Below are 15,472 nucleotides of genomic sequence, written 5' to 3' on the forward strand. Positions count from 1 at the left end.
TGTTCCTTCTCTGTGAACTCCGCCCATTTTTTAAGAGAAAAATTGATTGGGTGAATGGACAGATGGGTGAATTAATATAATTTTCTTAATCCTATACACTAGAAGTGCCCAACCTCTTTCCTGCTTTTATACTGTTCACACAAGCTGCATGTACCCATAAATAACCTCTTTCATTATAAAAAGTGATTTTCAATTAAAGAAGATTTAATCCATCTCCAAGGAGTTGATTTAGAGTCTGAAAAAGCCACTCCAATCTTTCCCATTCTCCAGGAGCTGTTAAATTCACTATTTCAGAATGAGGTCACATAAGGAGGGCAGGGGCAGTGCTTGCCTTGCTCAACACTGTATTTCTAGCACACAGGACAAGCCTCGTATTTACAGACTGCTGGATTCTGCTTATTCCTGTTCATGTAGGTGAACTTTCCTTTGCCTCGGGATGATGACATCCTATTGCTCTGTTTAGCCTGGGCTATGACAAAGAATGGTGGTTTTTTTTTTTTTTTTTTTGAGACGGAGTCTCACTCTCTCGCCCAGGCTGGAGTGCAGTGGCCCGACCTCAGCTCACTGCAAGCTCCGCCTCCCGGGTTTACGCCATTCTCCTGCCTCAGCCTCCGGAGTAGCTAGGACTACAGGCGCCCGCCACCTCGCCCGGCTAGTTTTTTGTATTTTTCAGTAGAGACGGGGTTTCACCATGTTAGCCAGGACGGTCTCGATCTCCCGACCTCGTGATCCGCCCGTCTCGGCCTCCCAAAGTGCTGGGATTACAGGCTTGAGCCACCGCCCCCGGCCTTAATTGATTTTTAAATCAATAATGCATGGTATAAAATTCGAAATGTGCAATTCAACACAGAATTGCACCAGTCGGTTTCACTTCAATGAAACTTATTTGTTCTCCCTATAATCAACCAGTATCTCCTATTTTTGTGACTCTTCCAGAAATATTCTATGCACTCAGAAATGTGCGTATGTGTGTGAACCTTGCTTTTTTTTTTTTTAACTTAACAATGTATCTTGTTACGTTGTGGGATCTTTCCTTAGGGTATAAAGCCAGCCCATTCTTTATAATGGATGCATAGTATTCCATTGTATGGAGCTAACATAACAATTTGAACCAATTTCCTAAAATAACACTCACTGAACAACTTAGCATTTTTACCATCTACATAAATGCAAAATTTTCCCATCGAGAACAGGGTATGTCTCTTTACTTGTTCAAGTCTTCTTTTCTTTTTTGTAGCAGCACTGTAACGTTGCCTTCATTTAAATCTTGCCCATTTCTTTTAAAATTTATTTTTAGGTGTTTTGTCTGTTTTTGTTGCAGTTGGAAATGAGGATCTTTTTTTTCCACTATATCTTCTGATCATTTATGTAGAGGAAAGTGACAGATTTTTTTAATGCAATTTGTACCCAGCCACTTTTCGTGATTTCTCAATTTACTTACAAATCAATACACAGTAAAGCAATCTCTTAGAGTGGCAGTGGCAGGTTCAGTATTTATGAGGATAGACATAATTTTAAAGGGGTTCATTTTAAAATAAGACAATTCAATACCCAATAGTGATTAAAGTTAACACACGGATGATCACAAAAAGCATTTCATATTTGTGCCTTACTATATTTACATGGTTCACATCTATATTTATGGAAATAAAGATATAAATTTTTAGATGCCCAAAATTTTATGCACTTCCCTGCAAAACTGTAGCAGGTGTGTGACTGTGAACCTTTTCCGCATTGATGATGAGTAAGTGTTTGGACAATCTAGTCAGATCAACAGTGAAATCTATTGTTAAACCCTGGTTATATCTGCAGTACACAGATCACTGCCTGTCCAGGCGCCTCCCTCTCACGTTGCTCCTCTCCTGATTCCCCAGCCAAGACCCGTCATCTTGCTCGTGTTCCACTACACTGGCCCCCTTGACGGCCTCTCAACTTGGCCCCACACTTTACTCCACGTCTCCAACTCCTCTCTCCCTCTGGTCAGCTGTATCCAGTCACCCTGGCTTTCTAGCAGCTTTGAACATTTGATAAGTTCTGTCCCATACAAGACCACTGGAATTGCTCTCATTATGCTGGCAAACTGACCGAGGCTGGCAGCGTCTCATCCTTCAAGTAAGCCTAACTGTTGCCGCTGCAGAGGCACCTTCCCTGAACAGCTATCTCAAGCTGGCCTCCCAGTTCTATCACAGCACCCTTTCTGCATTCTCACAGACCTGTGGATTCACTGGTTATATGCTATTTATTGCTTGACTCTACGAGAATGGCAGGGACTATATCTCCGGTGCCTGGTATGTGCTGTGCACATGGTGAGCTTTAATATTTGTTAAAAGAACAAACAAAAAGAAGGAAGAGCAAGAGGAAGAGGGGGAAGAATACCTCAAAAATTTCAAATCCAGCAATATCCAGGATTCCAATGAAAGATGCTCCCTGACGTTTGGTCCTGTCCAGAGCTTTATTGATGCGATGAACGAGCCAGCGAAAGAGCCGCTCGTAGGTAGCTTTTGCCAATGCTTCTACTGCAAAATCTGCCTGCAATTAAATCACAACAGCCTTTCATTCTGGAAACCATCTCAACAAAGCATAAATAGCTGTTTTATGGAATTTAGTGTTATACAGCACTCAAAAAAGCTGAGATGGCAGTCACTACTTAATCATGTCTCAGTTTTACACATCAATAGAAGGCAATATAAGTACAATTAAATGAACACTGGGAATAATGAATTTGGGGGATGGGTAAAGATGCCTAATACAAATATGCTCCTCCCCATGCGCCTGGGTTCTGGGCGGCACTGTCCGCCCTGCGTCAGCTCAGTCAGCTGGCACTTTCTCTGCCGTACCACCCAGCACAGGGACAAGGTGGCAGGCGTCCTTCTGCTGGCCTGGTTCCCAAAGTATGCAGATTTGTCTACTGGATTATCTATCTAGTTGGGGAAAACTGGAAATTATAATTTGACATGTACTTTTTAAAAAAAAAATTTTAAATCACCTTGAAAAACATTTTTTTTTTTTTTTGGATACGGAGTCTCGTTCTGTTGCCCAGGCTGGAGTGCATGGTGCAATCTCGGCTCACTACAACCTCCACCTCCTGGGTTCAAGCAATTCTCCTGTCTCAGCCTCCTTAGTTGCCGGAACTACAGGTGTACACCACCACACCCAGCTAATTTTTGTATTTTTAGGAGAGATGGGGTTTCACCATATTGGTCAGGCTGGTCTCAAACTCCTGACCTCAGGTGATCCACCCACTTCAGCCTCCCAAAGTGCTGGGATTACAGGTGTGAGCCACCGTGTCTGGCCCCTTTTAAATTTTTTTGAAAATGAAAAAGTAAATATACTAAAAAAAATACTCCGTTAGTATCTAAAAACACCCATGTAAGACAGTTTGTATTGAAGGCCAAATGGCCATGGCTTATCATTCAAACAAATCAATAATAAGAATGAACATGAAACCTACTTGTTCTTTGGTCTGGGCTTTTTGCACATAGTCTCGGCCGACCTTGATCCGGGGAGTCAGGATGGCCCGAGTAAACTCCATTACATTCATCCCAAGAAGATGGCAGAGTTTCTGTGCAACTGAAGTGTAAAAAGTCTCCTAAATCCTACATTTTTTACTTATAATCTACTCACAATATATTCAATAAACACTTGAAAAACCTTAGTCATAATTAAATTGTATTAATAAATAAAAGTCTTAAAATCAGAGAAGTTTTAGGTCTAATGAAAAATATCTTCCATCCTTTCAAATTAATACACACTCATTTTTAGGCTATAAGAGACAGCTAGTCAGCATTTGACTGCCTTGCCTATTTTTTCATTTTTTTAGATGCAGGTTCTCACTATGTTGGCCAGGATGGAGTGTAGTGGCTATTCACAGGCGTGATCTCATGGGAGTTTTGATCTGCTCCATTTTCAACTTGGGCTGGTTCATTCCTCCTTAGGCAACCTAGTGGTCCTGCTGGGAGGCAACCATACTGATGCTGAACACAGTGTAGACAACCGATATGCATAGCACATGACGGCCTAGAACTCCTGGGCTCAAGCCATCCTCCTGCTTCAGCCTCCTGAGTAGCTGGGACTACATGGCCGCCATGCCCAGCCTCCCTGCCTTTACAAGAGTGATGTGACCTGATCCTCTTCTATTTATGGGTCATTTAAAAATTTCAAAGCCAAGCTATACTAATATGTGCCTTACTCTGCATTTTAGATGGCTCCATTTTTAGTCTATTTAACCATGGAAAAGCCATACAAGGATAGAGGCCCAGCCGCCAATCAAACTACTTTGATTGAATGACAGATGAATGGTCCTGGAAATCAACAGCCCGAAGAGGAGGTGTCACAGTTTGGCCAGGAAATGATGACCAAGAAGCAGCAGGAGAGGCAGGCCCCTTAGAAGAGCCACACAGAATTAAATTGTTATCAAGCCTCAAATTGGTTACAAAAAAGGATTATTTCAAGGGCAGATAATGTGACTTTATGTCAGCCTTCACCTGCCACAGGGGATTGTGGATGCCTCCACGAGGCAAGATAACTAACTTGTTAGAATAATCAAGTAGTCAAGGCAATATAGAGATCCTCACTTTTCTTTTTCTCTCCAGACCATCTGAAGCAAACTGATATATATATTTTTATATATATTTAATAAATATATAATTTAAATACATTTATATTATATTTATACTTTATATTAAATACATATTTAATAAATATATAAAAATATACTTGAGTCACAAACTTTTGTTCCTGACCAATGCAAATTTAAAACCATTTTCAACATTTAAAAATGAGAACATTTCCTTTAAAACCTAGATTTCCATTTTTCTTTGAAAAGTCACTTATATTTGGCAACACTGGTCCTATAATCCCGGCAAGGTGCACACTGGCTGGAACTTAGCAGCTGCAGCTCCCTCTCAGGCAAGCGTGTGGCCTCCTGTGGCTGAATTCTCCTCCCTCCATTCCCAAGGCCACCTCCACGCTAAGGCAGAGACTGCTGCTACTTTTCATCCTACGCCCTGTCCCCTGTCCTCATTTAGAGAATCAGGGGGACTCTCGTGTAAGCACACGAGGTTGTCACTCTACTCTTGAGGGTCCCTTCGGAAATGCTTCAGAGGTGCTTTTATGCTTGCATTGTAATACGTTCTTGGAGAGCACAAGAAGCCACTGAAATAGAAATAAAGTCAGTATTCATCAGTTTACCTGTATTTTCTGGCATGGAAGCTTGATCAGTATTTCTCTCCTTTTTGAAAGAAATATTTCCAAACTGTAGCACTGAAGATACTACTTTAAGCATTGCTTCATATTGATAAAAAGAAAAAACAATTAATATTGCCTCAAAATGTAGCGGAGACATATTCTCATTTATTTTCTGCTAAAAATTAGCTATACAAAACTTTTCAGTAAGATATGTCTTTTCAGGATTTCATACCATTCATTAGTTTCCCAATCATTTTCTAGTTTGGGTGATTTACCCCAAATGTATAAGTCTTAGGAAAGTGAGTATCAGAATCTCAGAGAAATCACACATACACAGAATCTCTTCATGAGAGAAGCCCATGATATGCATTGCTTCCATGGTCTCCTGGAAGTTATCTTTGTCTTGCTGTCCCGGAATAGGAATATAGCCATTGGAGAGAAACCTGTAGTTATTAAATCCTTCGAGAAGCAAATCAGCTAAAAGGAAATATAATGGAAGAAAATTTAATAAATACTCATGAAGATAACTAAGCCACACCTGCATTCAAACTGTGCCGTTACAGGAGAACAGTGGTCACCATGCAACCCATTGCCAGCAAAATGTTTTTTTTTTTTTCTTTATATGTTCATGTAAATACACAAACATACACGTTTTTGTTATCTGTACCAATGAAGGAAATGAAGGAAAATGATGGTCTTAACGATGCAAAAACCTTAACAGGAGTTTTGGGGATGGCAGTTTGTACAATATTCTATTTGAAATTGGTTATCTGGGAAATGATGTTGATTTTCCAGATGATAAAACTTTATTGTTTTCAGATTTAAATATTTTAGCCCTCTTTTTTGAAGGAAAGCTTTTAAACCCATATTCTATATTCCTATCTTAGCAAGTAGTTTGCAGCAAACACTATGAAGTGAATATGAAAACTACCATGGACATAAGCTAAAGATACAGTGACGTGGATCAAGCAAGTCCCAAGCCCAGCAAAGGCTCCGAAACTCTTTCGCCAAGCCTGCTTGCTTGGTGGTTAACTTGCTTTTAGAATGATGATGTGATGTGGTGCAGCAGACTGTCATAACAGGTACCCACACTGACTACTTGTACTGTAGGAGCCATTAATTAAAGAGAACTTACTCTTTTGACAAATGCATTCTTGAGAGCCAAAGAATATTTCTCAGGAGTGCTCAAAAGAGCAGGGCTATTTATCCATATGACAGATATGCAAATGTGCTCCCAGCTTTCTTTGTGACTGGCTCTCTTGCTCTCCTGCAGAGAATTTCTGCAGGTCACCCTGTCCCCTGATTCTTGTCTACATCACATTTCACTTCTACAGGGTACTGCCTGCTGCTATCTTTTTCTATTTCTTTCAACACTTGGATCATTTTAAAGAATTTATTCTTATTGCAGTTATTGCCAGTCGGAAAGCCTGAGCATTTTCTTCTCTTCAGTGTTACATATCGCATAATCTTGAATTTTTAGTCTCTCCTTGGCAATAACTCTATTTTTTTTGTTGCTTGGTTTTTCCCTTACAGGTCTTTCTCTGATTAATTTTTGGGTTCAAAAGTTTCACAGATGTCTGTGGTTAGCAAAAGCCTAGACACCCGATAAGAAAACTTTTTACTATATATGTGTCTATTTTGATATCTAGACAATATATATAATAATCACGCAGTAACACTGAATTTGAGAATCAGAAGAGACGGGAAAGTTATGCATCTTCTCCTCTCTCTCATATATTTCTAACCCAGCAAAATTCTGACCCAGACCTGAGCTCTCCTTTGTACCTGCCCAACTCTAAACTTCTGGTCCTTGTGATTCATGACATTCAATCAATCAATCAATATCCACCACAGGCTCTTTCTAGTACTAGTGGGAGCAATAACATATATTCAGTTGTAAATCTAGAAATAAAAATATATATTCTACTTAATTTTATCAGATAAATTTCTTTTCCCTTACTTTCGTATTTTAAAATGTTGAAAGAGTTGTAAAATATGCATCATTTATCTCCTAATTTAAAATTTTTTAAAAAGAAATAAAAGTACAAAAGATTATATTATCTACAATATCTGCTGCTTAAAATAAAGTACTTACCCCATGGCATGGAAGTTCAATTTCATTTTGATTTTCATGATTTAACCAGCTGGAAATTTGGTGTTTTGTGTGTAAAAAACTGTTTCCCAAAATTGTTTTTTCTCAAAAAAATATTAAAAGAGATATTCCAGTGAATATAAAATAGTAAAAACCTTTGTAACTTACACTTTAGGTGTTCTCCTGCTCCAGATAACAACTGGTAAAAGATATGAAAAGTACGTTCATCTTTTGCTTGACGAACAGCACGAGACTTTTCCAGAAGGTCTGAGCAAAGACGGTTAAGAATTAAATTATTTAATATAATTCTTAAATAAAGGCCCTTACAGTGTCTGTAAATTTAAATCATAAAACATCTTCTTTCTCTGATATATATAAAGTATCCTGCAAAGAACTATTCTAAATGACTGTCCTCCATCTGTGAAAAAAGAAAAATGGATGCAACTTATGTTCCTCACTGATCTTCCAGAATCATTGGTCTGGGAAGGAACTTAAAGATTATATGTGCTTCCCTTACTCAGCTCCACTCTACCCCATCCTTCCCCTAACTTGGATTACATTCAAAAGAATACCACATTATACGAGGAACTGTAAGAAGCTATTAAACATGAAGGCGGGAGAAACTCTACAATACCAGATTAACACAGTTTTATAAATAAGGAAGCCATGGTACAAGGAAATTCGTCAAAATAATATAGCTAATAAGTGGTACAGTTAGGAATCAAAAATTTCGCTTGACTCCAAAATGCATGCTGACAGTGCCCACAACGCTACCCTATTGAAAGCCTCCTACATGAGGGGTACTCGCCCCTTCACACTCAGCAGCGCACGTAACTTTCCCAAATGCCTTGACAGCTATGACGAGGTTAAGCACTAGTCTTCCCTCTGCTGCTCTGGAGAACCAGTGCGGCCAGTAACCACACCTGCTGCTACCCACCCTGCCTGGGCTTCCCAGGGGGCAGGTGGCACAGTCCCCAGCAGCTCTTGTGTTGTTTCACACCACTGCACGCCCAGCTGGGTATCTTATCTGGGGCTCAGATCCACAGTTCTTGATGCTCCAGGAGTGCATATGGGTTGACAGTCACACTGGCATCTCAGAGAATGTGTACCACAGTTTTGGAAGATGATTGCCTCTCTTGAGGTAAACCTTCTCTGGGGCCACCAAAGTGAATTAATTCCGTATGTGCCAGACAGCCTGAATTTTAAGTCAGACTATCCCACACATCCTTCACGTCTGGTGAAAGACACATTCATATGAATCATGCTCTGACACGCCTGTATGCAGAAAGCTCAACTGCAGAATCATTCTCCTGTCATTTTCAAGTATTTCCAGATTTTGCTGGCTGTGACTCTATTTGGAAGCATAAAATACTGTTCTTAACCAGAAAATCATGGTCTATCCCTCGAAGGATAGAAACAATGTATTTCTGTCACTGGAGATTATTCTAACAAGTACCCGAAAATTGTCATCTATATATCTTTCTAATTGGCACATTATCATTTAGAATCATTTCTATTTTCTTACATCTCCAATCAAATGTGTTTTATCTAGGTATGTATGTGCATACACATATATAAATCTTCTTATGGTCATTCTATGCAGGTGACATTTCTTAAGACTATTCTATGTATTTGACATTTTTTTCTCCAGCTTTATTCTACTTAACACGAATTGAGACTACTTTAACTCTGTAATCTTGTAAGGATTATTTCTTTTTTTTTTTTTTTTTTTTGAGACGGAGTCTCGCTCTCTCGCCCAGGCTGGAGTGCAGTGGCCCAACCTCAGCTCACTGCAAGCTCCGCCTCCCGGGTTTACGCCATTCTCCTGCCTCAGCCTCCCAAGTAGCTGGGACTACAGGCGCCCGCCACCTCGCCCGGCTAGTTTTTTTGTATTTTTTAGCAGAGACGGGGTTTCACCGTGTTAGCCAGGATGGTCTCGATCTCCTGACCTTGTGATCCGCCCGTCTCGGCCTCCCAAAGTGCTGGGATTACAGGCTTGAGCCACCGTGCCCGGCCGTAAGGATTATTTCAATGAGTACATGTTCATCCTTCTCATATCAGAAATACATGGTAAAAAGTGGGCTAACAGTAACAGGGGGAGGGCAACTGCATTCATCTGAATGTCCCATACCACACAAACACTGTGGCACTCTCCACTTCCCCAGCCATGTGAATAGGTTATGGCCTGGTTTTACAAACAACAAAACACTTCGGAGTTAACATTCAGTAGTCGAAAGTATTTGAACAAGGCATGCTATCTCCGGGCTCAAGTTTTATCATCTGGATACTGGCAGTGACGTCACAGAGGGTTGCTATGGGGTTGTAAGAAAACTCAATCATTCTTTATTTTGGGTTATACATTTATGAAAAAGGATACATGTTTCAATGTTGGCCCCAACGATATAGCCAGTTACATCAAAGTTGATCCGAATAAATTTGCCCTGAAAATAAATTAAAAAGAGAAAATTGAAAATAAATAAGTACATGCTGGATATGAACACTATAATAAACTAAGAAGACAACAAGCATCCATGAATTAGTTACAATAATGGATCTTATATATTGCCTTAAACAAAAAGAAAAAAGAAGAAAACAGGCTGTGATACATTTAAAAAAGTAGTAGTAGAAAAGGCTACTTTCCTGGACTATTACATAATAAAATTAGAAATTATTAACAAAAGGAAAGCAGTGAGATCCCATTCAGGAGTTTTTAAAAAGCTCTTCTGAATAATCTGAAATATGAGAGATTTTAAAAGTTTTAAAGGACCACTCTATCCAGCACTGTAGTGGTAGATTTAAAAATCTGAATAATACAGATGATTTCCTAGAAAAATAGAAATCCATTCAAGAAAAACAAAAACAAAACAGAAAATTTAACCCATAAAAATAAAAAATAGTAAAACAGAATTACTTCTTTAAAAATGCTGGATTAGTCTTATGAAACAATTTTACAAATTTCTAAGGAATATTTGATTTCTTTACTATATATAAGCGTTTTAGGGAAACAGAAAAATAGTTATTATTTCATCATTCATTTTATAAAGTTGTCATAACACTGAGCACCCAATCTGTCACAAGGAAAGGAAAGCAAGCTGGGTGTGGTGGCTCACACCTATAATCTCAGCCCTTTGGGAGGCCGAGGCAGGTGGATCTCCTAAGGTCAGGAGTTCGAGACCAGCCTGGCCAATACGGTGAAACCCCGTCTCTACTAAAAATACAAAAAAAATTAACTGGGCATGGTGGTGCATGCCTATAATCCCAGCTGCTTGGGAGGCGGAGGCCAGAGAATCACTTGAACCCAGGAGGCAGAGGTTGCAGTAAGCTGAGATTGTGCCACTGCACTCCAGCCTGGGTGACAGAGTGAGACTCCATCTCAAAGCAAAATAAAAGCAAATATGGTATGGTTATATCTTACTTATAAAAATATATATAAGGAGAATCGCTTGAACCCGGGAGGTGGAGGTTGCAGTGAGCCAAGATCGCACCACTGCACTCCAGCCTGGCAACAGAGTGAGACTCCGTCTCAAAAAATAAATAAATAAATAAATAAAAATACATATATATAGGGCCATATTAAACATTTTGCAAAACAAACACAATGATCAAGAATGGTTTATTCCAGGACTGCTAAGAAGGGCTGATACCAGTAAACACACCACTATTATTCATATGAACAGTCAAGGGATCGGAGGGCTTCCCTTGAGGAAACTGACAAGCTGTCTCAAGTTTACTGGGAAATGGAAAAGGACTTAGAATAATTACAACAATTCTGAGAAAGAAGACCAGGGCTAGGGGAATCACACTACTTGATTTCAAAAAGCTATAAATTTACTAAGACAGTGTGGTATTGGTGTGAGGACAGAGATACAGATTACTGAAACAGAAGAGGGTCCGGGAATTGATCATGTATGTAAGTTAATTCATTTCAACAAAGGTGTCAAGGTAATTTAATAGGGAAAGGACAATCTTTTCAATAAATGGTGCTTGAAAAATATGCAAAATGAAAGAAAAAAATTAAAGGAACCTAGACTTTTACCTTACGCTACATATAAAACTTAAAGCAGATCACATACCTAAATATATGGGCTAAAACTATAAAACTTCTCAAAGAAAACAGGAAAAAATCTTTATGACCTTAAATGAGACAAGGATTTCCTAGACAGAATGCAAAAAGCATGAACCATAAAACAAAAAACTGGCAAACTGGATTTCATCAAAATTTAAAACTTTTACTCTTCAAAAGATACCATGAAGAAAACGAAGAGAAGCCACAAACTGGGAGATAATATTTGCGAAACACATGGGATGAAAGGCTTGTTGCCAGAATATACAAAGAACTCTCATATTTCTTTTTTTTTTTTTTTTTGAGACGGAGTCTCGCTCTGTCGCCCGGGCTGGAGTGCAGTGGCCGGATCTCAGCTCACTGCAAGCTCCGCCTCCCGGGTTTACGCCATTCTCCTGCCTCAGCCTCCTCAGTAGCTGGGGCTACAGGCGCCGCCACCTCGCCCGGCTAGTTTTTTTTTGTATTTTTTTAGTAGAGACGGAGTTTCACCGTGTTAGCCAGGATGGTCTCGATCTCCTGACCTCGTGATCCGCCCGTCTCGGCCTCCCAAAGTGCTGGGATTACAGGCTTGAGCCACCGCGCCCGGCCCAGAACTCTTATATTTCAATAGCAGGACAAACAACCCGAGAAGAAAACTGGGTAAGTGATTTGAACAGACACTTCACCACAAAAGACATGTGAATGGCCAATAAGTATATGAAAAGATGTACAGTGTCATTAGTTACTAGGGAAATCTAAGTAAAAACAGCCACGACGAGACACCACTATATAACCACGAGAGTGGCTACACGTTTTAAGAAAGACTAGCAAAGACACAGAACAACTAGAACTATCAGACAACCCTGGTGAGAAGGCAAAACGGTACGGCCAGTTTGCCGGTTTCTCATGGTGTCAAACACAGATGACTCTGTGACCCAGCAATTCCACCCCTGGGCGGGGTTTCACCCACGAGAAAGGAATGCATGCATCCACATGGACTTGTACATGAATGTCCCCAGCCACTTTATTCTTAATAGCCCCAAACTGGAAACAACCCAAATGTCCAGCAGCTGGCGAATGGATAAAGACATTGTGCTAGATTCACACAATGGAACACTACTGAGCCACGACAAGGAATAAACCAGTGACAAACCCAACAACTTGGATGGATCTCAGAAGCATTCTGCTGTGTGAAAGAAACTAGACATAAAGCACTACCTGCTATATGATTCCATTTTCTTGACATGCCAGACATTACTAAAAACTCTAGGGACAGAAACAGATCAGCGGTTTTGGGGCAGAGGCAGGACGAGGGAACTGACAACACGAAGGCAAAAGAAACCTTTCTGGAGTAAGGGAAACATTCTTCCTCTAGATCATGGTGCTCACTGCACTATGTACACATTTATCTAAATGCATTGAACTGTACACTGAAAAGGGTGATTTTATTGTGTGCCAACATTTTAAAAACAATTAAGGGAGAGATCATAGGAACTCCTAGATAAACGCCAATTTTTAAAATATAACTCAACATCTGTTTTACACAGATGAGCATGGCCCCTTGTGCAAAGATGACATTCAGATCCATGAAGCATTCTATAACATGATAATAATAATAATAATAATAATTCAATTCTATGTATTTACTATAAACATATTAAGTTAAATATGCTTCCCTATTAAAGTGAAAGTCGTTAGATTTACACTCTTCTACTTAAACGGCACCAGGCAGCTTGCTCATCCTTTTACTTACTATTTGAGGGCCCTTCTCACCCTTCCCAAAGTGTTACTTTTCCAGTATATTAATATTTATCTTATATTAAAAAAATGAGTTGTCTGTTTGGGATGCTACCTAAGAAGTTTCTCAGCTATATTTTATTGTATGTAAATTATACCTCAATAGTTGATTTTAAAAAAAGAAAACAGGAATCACTTTCTAAAATGAATAATCCATTATATTTTTGCTCAATCTTATGAGCATTCATTAAGAACTTACCCCATTTTCCTATAAAAAAAAAGAAACCCAAACCAAGCTAGCAAACAAGGTGAAAGGGAATGTGTGTGGGGAGTGTGGGGGCAGAGCCCTGGGAATATACTGACTTCTTGCTTGAGGAGGAACAAACTGTGATCAAGTCGCAGGAGAAAGTTCTATCTCAGGTGTGTGTCAAGGAGCTCCTTTAGCACTCCTCCTCATTCTCCTTTACCATTGCCAAATGTCCTAACTCTGCCCCCACCAAAATGTACATATTCTATTTCACGTTGTCTGACAGTGCTGCTTTGCACTAAGAAATACACAACAAGCTTGATATACTCAGGCACCAGGCCATCATAACAGAGGTGGATTCCATGAAGGCTGGCTCCTGGTGCCACTAAACCACAGTGTTCAAGAGGGAGTTGGAGTAAGAAGCAAAGGCATTTTGTGAAAAACAGGCTCTTAGGACATCTTACAAAGTCATGAACAAAAAAACACTTACGCTACATAATAAGTTATCAAAACAAATGGCAAAAACAGTATTACTCTGGACATGAGTCTAACACACATCACAGTGAATGTCGACAATATAATAGAAGATAAGAATTTAGGATTTCTTTAGAAGTTAGCATGGTGTTAGTCACCAAACCTGCAATTCCCTCTAGCCTAGATACTGATTTTATGCCATCAAACTTACTGAGGTAATGATTTAAATTCCCCTGAAGACCACAATGCAAATCCATCATTACAAGGCTGCTTGACTATCGGTGGAGAGCATTTAGTATTTTTCTTCTATAAAGACCTTGTTAATTAAGAGTTGCATAATAAAACTGACAATTTGTTTGCTTGGTTAGTTTGATTTTACAGTGTGGAGAAAGTTTTGTTTGGATTTTTAATAGGAGAAAAATTTTCCCTCCTTTTGAGATAGGCTAAACAAATAAGCACTTTACACAAATAATATAATTATGACACGAAGAGATGCTGACCTAATGCTCCCCAAACTTCAGACAAACACTGAGGCTGTACTTTAACACCTGAAGCACAATGTGATCCATGCACTTCCACGCATAGCACAGAGGTGCTATGGGAACACAGAGAAAGGAGAAGGCTTCACATAAACAGCGCCAGCCGAGCCTAGCAATCTTAGTGTTTACCACGTACATTAGCTGCTTCCAGCTAAATGGTATTTTAAAGAGAGGTTCTGTGCTTAAGTTCACTGGAAAAAAAACAAAAAGATAAAAAACACTACAAAGAGTAGGAGTCCTTGGCACATTGCAGTCTAATTTCAACTTCTAAGTTGTGAGGGAAACTGCATCTACTATGTTGAAGAGATACAATATTCTGGGTTAATAGCTATTCTAGGCAACAACTGTAGGCACCCTTCTCTCTTCTGCCAGTAGGTTCTTACTTATTATTGCCCTTGCATTGTCAGAATGCAATAGTTGAATATATAAAATTCTGATAGCTCATACTTTGTTACAAGAGAAAGATCTTTTTTGCTCTGTAATTATAAAACATTTTCATCTTTAGATTTGTAGGCATCAATTAGAATGGTCAAACCAATGACTTTTCTCATTTGATATTATCTATTTCCTTCTAATACTTTTCATATACACACCTGCTTTCTGCATTTGTCCACTTATGAAACTTATCCAGGTACATACTGGTACAGACATCATACAAGATTAGAGAATACTGTTATTTCATCTATTTGCTGAAATAACAGTATTCTTTAATCTTGTTGCAAAATACTAAGGAAATTCTTCCTACTGAATGACTACCGGGATGCTCATATCATGTTCCTTTTTTGCCCTTAGAAATATATATTATTCTTGAGTTTGAGAAAATTCTAGGCTATCACTTGGAGACTCAATCTGAGACTCTCTTTACAGAACTGATTTCATCATCATCTTTACAGTCTACCATGTTGTCTCTTTGTATTCATCTTCTGATTGATCCGATGTTTGTGAAATGTTTTTCTGTCAATTTCTTTCTCATTGACATTATGAGTAGAAACTGAAAACTTCTGATTTTTCAACTATGTTCACTAAAAGTTAAAAGTAACCTACAAAGATGGGTTCTCTAGTTTTCTTTCATACCTACTTGAAAGACAATGCAATATTTGGGGTGATATAATAAGAAAATTAAAAGATGATGCAATAGTTATTACTGTAGCATC

General features: G+C 39.0%; 1 protein-coding gene across 1 annotated transcript in view; it reads right to left on the minus strand.

Annotated features, from left to right (window-relative positions):
• The window catches only part of MYH10 (myosin, heavy chain 10, non-muscle), a 154,391-nt gene that overhangs the window by 71,705 nt on the left and 67,214 nt on the right, over positions 1–15,472 (minus strand). Inside the window, exons 8-13 of the mRNA XM_011958642.1 lie at positions 9,657–9,720; positions 7,448–7,546; positions 5,521–5,664; positions 5,191–5,286; positions 3,452–3,570; positions 2,377–2,529 (exon numbers count right to left, since the gene is read on the minus strand). Coding sequence (XP_011814032.1) covers positions 2,377–2,529; positions 3,452–3,570; positions 5,191–5,286; positions 5,521–5,664; positions 7,448–7,546; positions 9,657–9,720 — 675 coding nt within the window. The remainder of the gene's footprint in view (positions 1–2,376; positions 2,530–3,451; positions 3,571–5,190; positions 5,287–5,520; positions 5,665–7,447; positions 7,547–9,656; positions 9,721–15,472) is intronic.

This window comes from Colobus angolensis, unplaced genomic scaffold (assembly GCF_000951035.1).
Source record: "Colobus angolensis palliatus isolate OR3802 unplaced genomic scaffold, Cang.pa_1.0 Scaffold47, whole genome shotgun sequence".
Classification (NCBI taxonomy): domain Eukaryota; kingdom Metazoa; phylum Chordata; class Mammalia; order Primates; family Cercopithecidae; genus Colobus; species Colobus angolensis.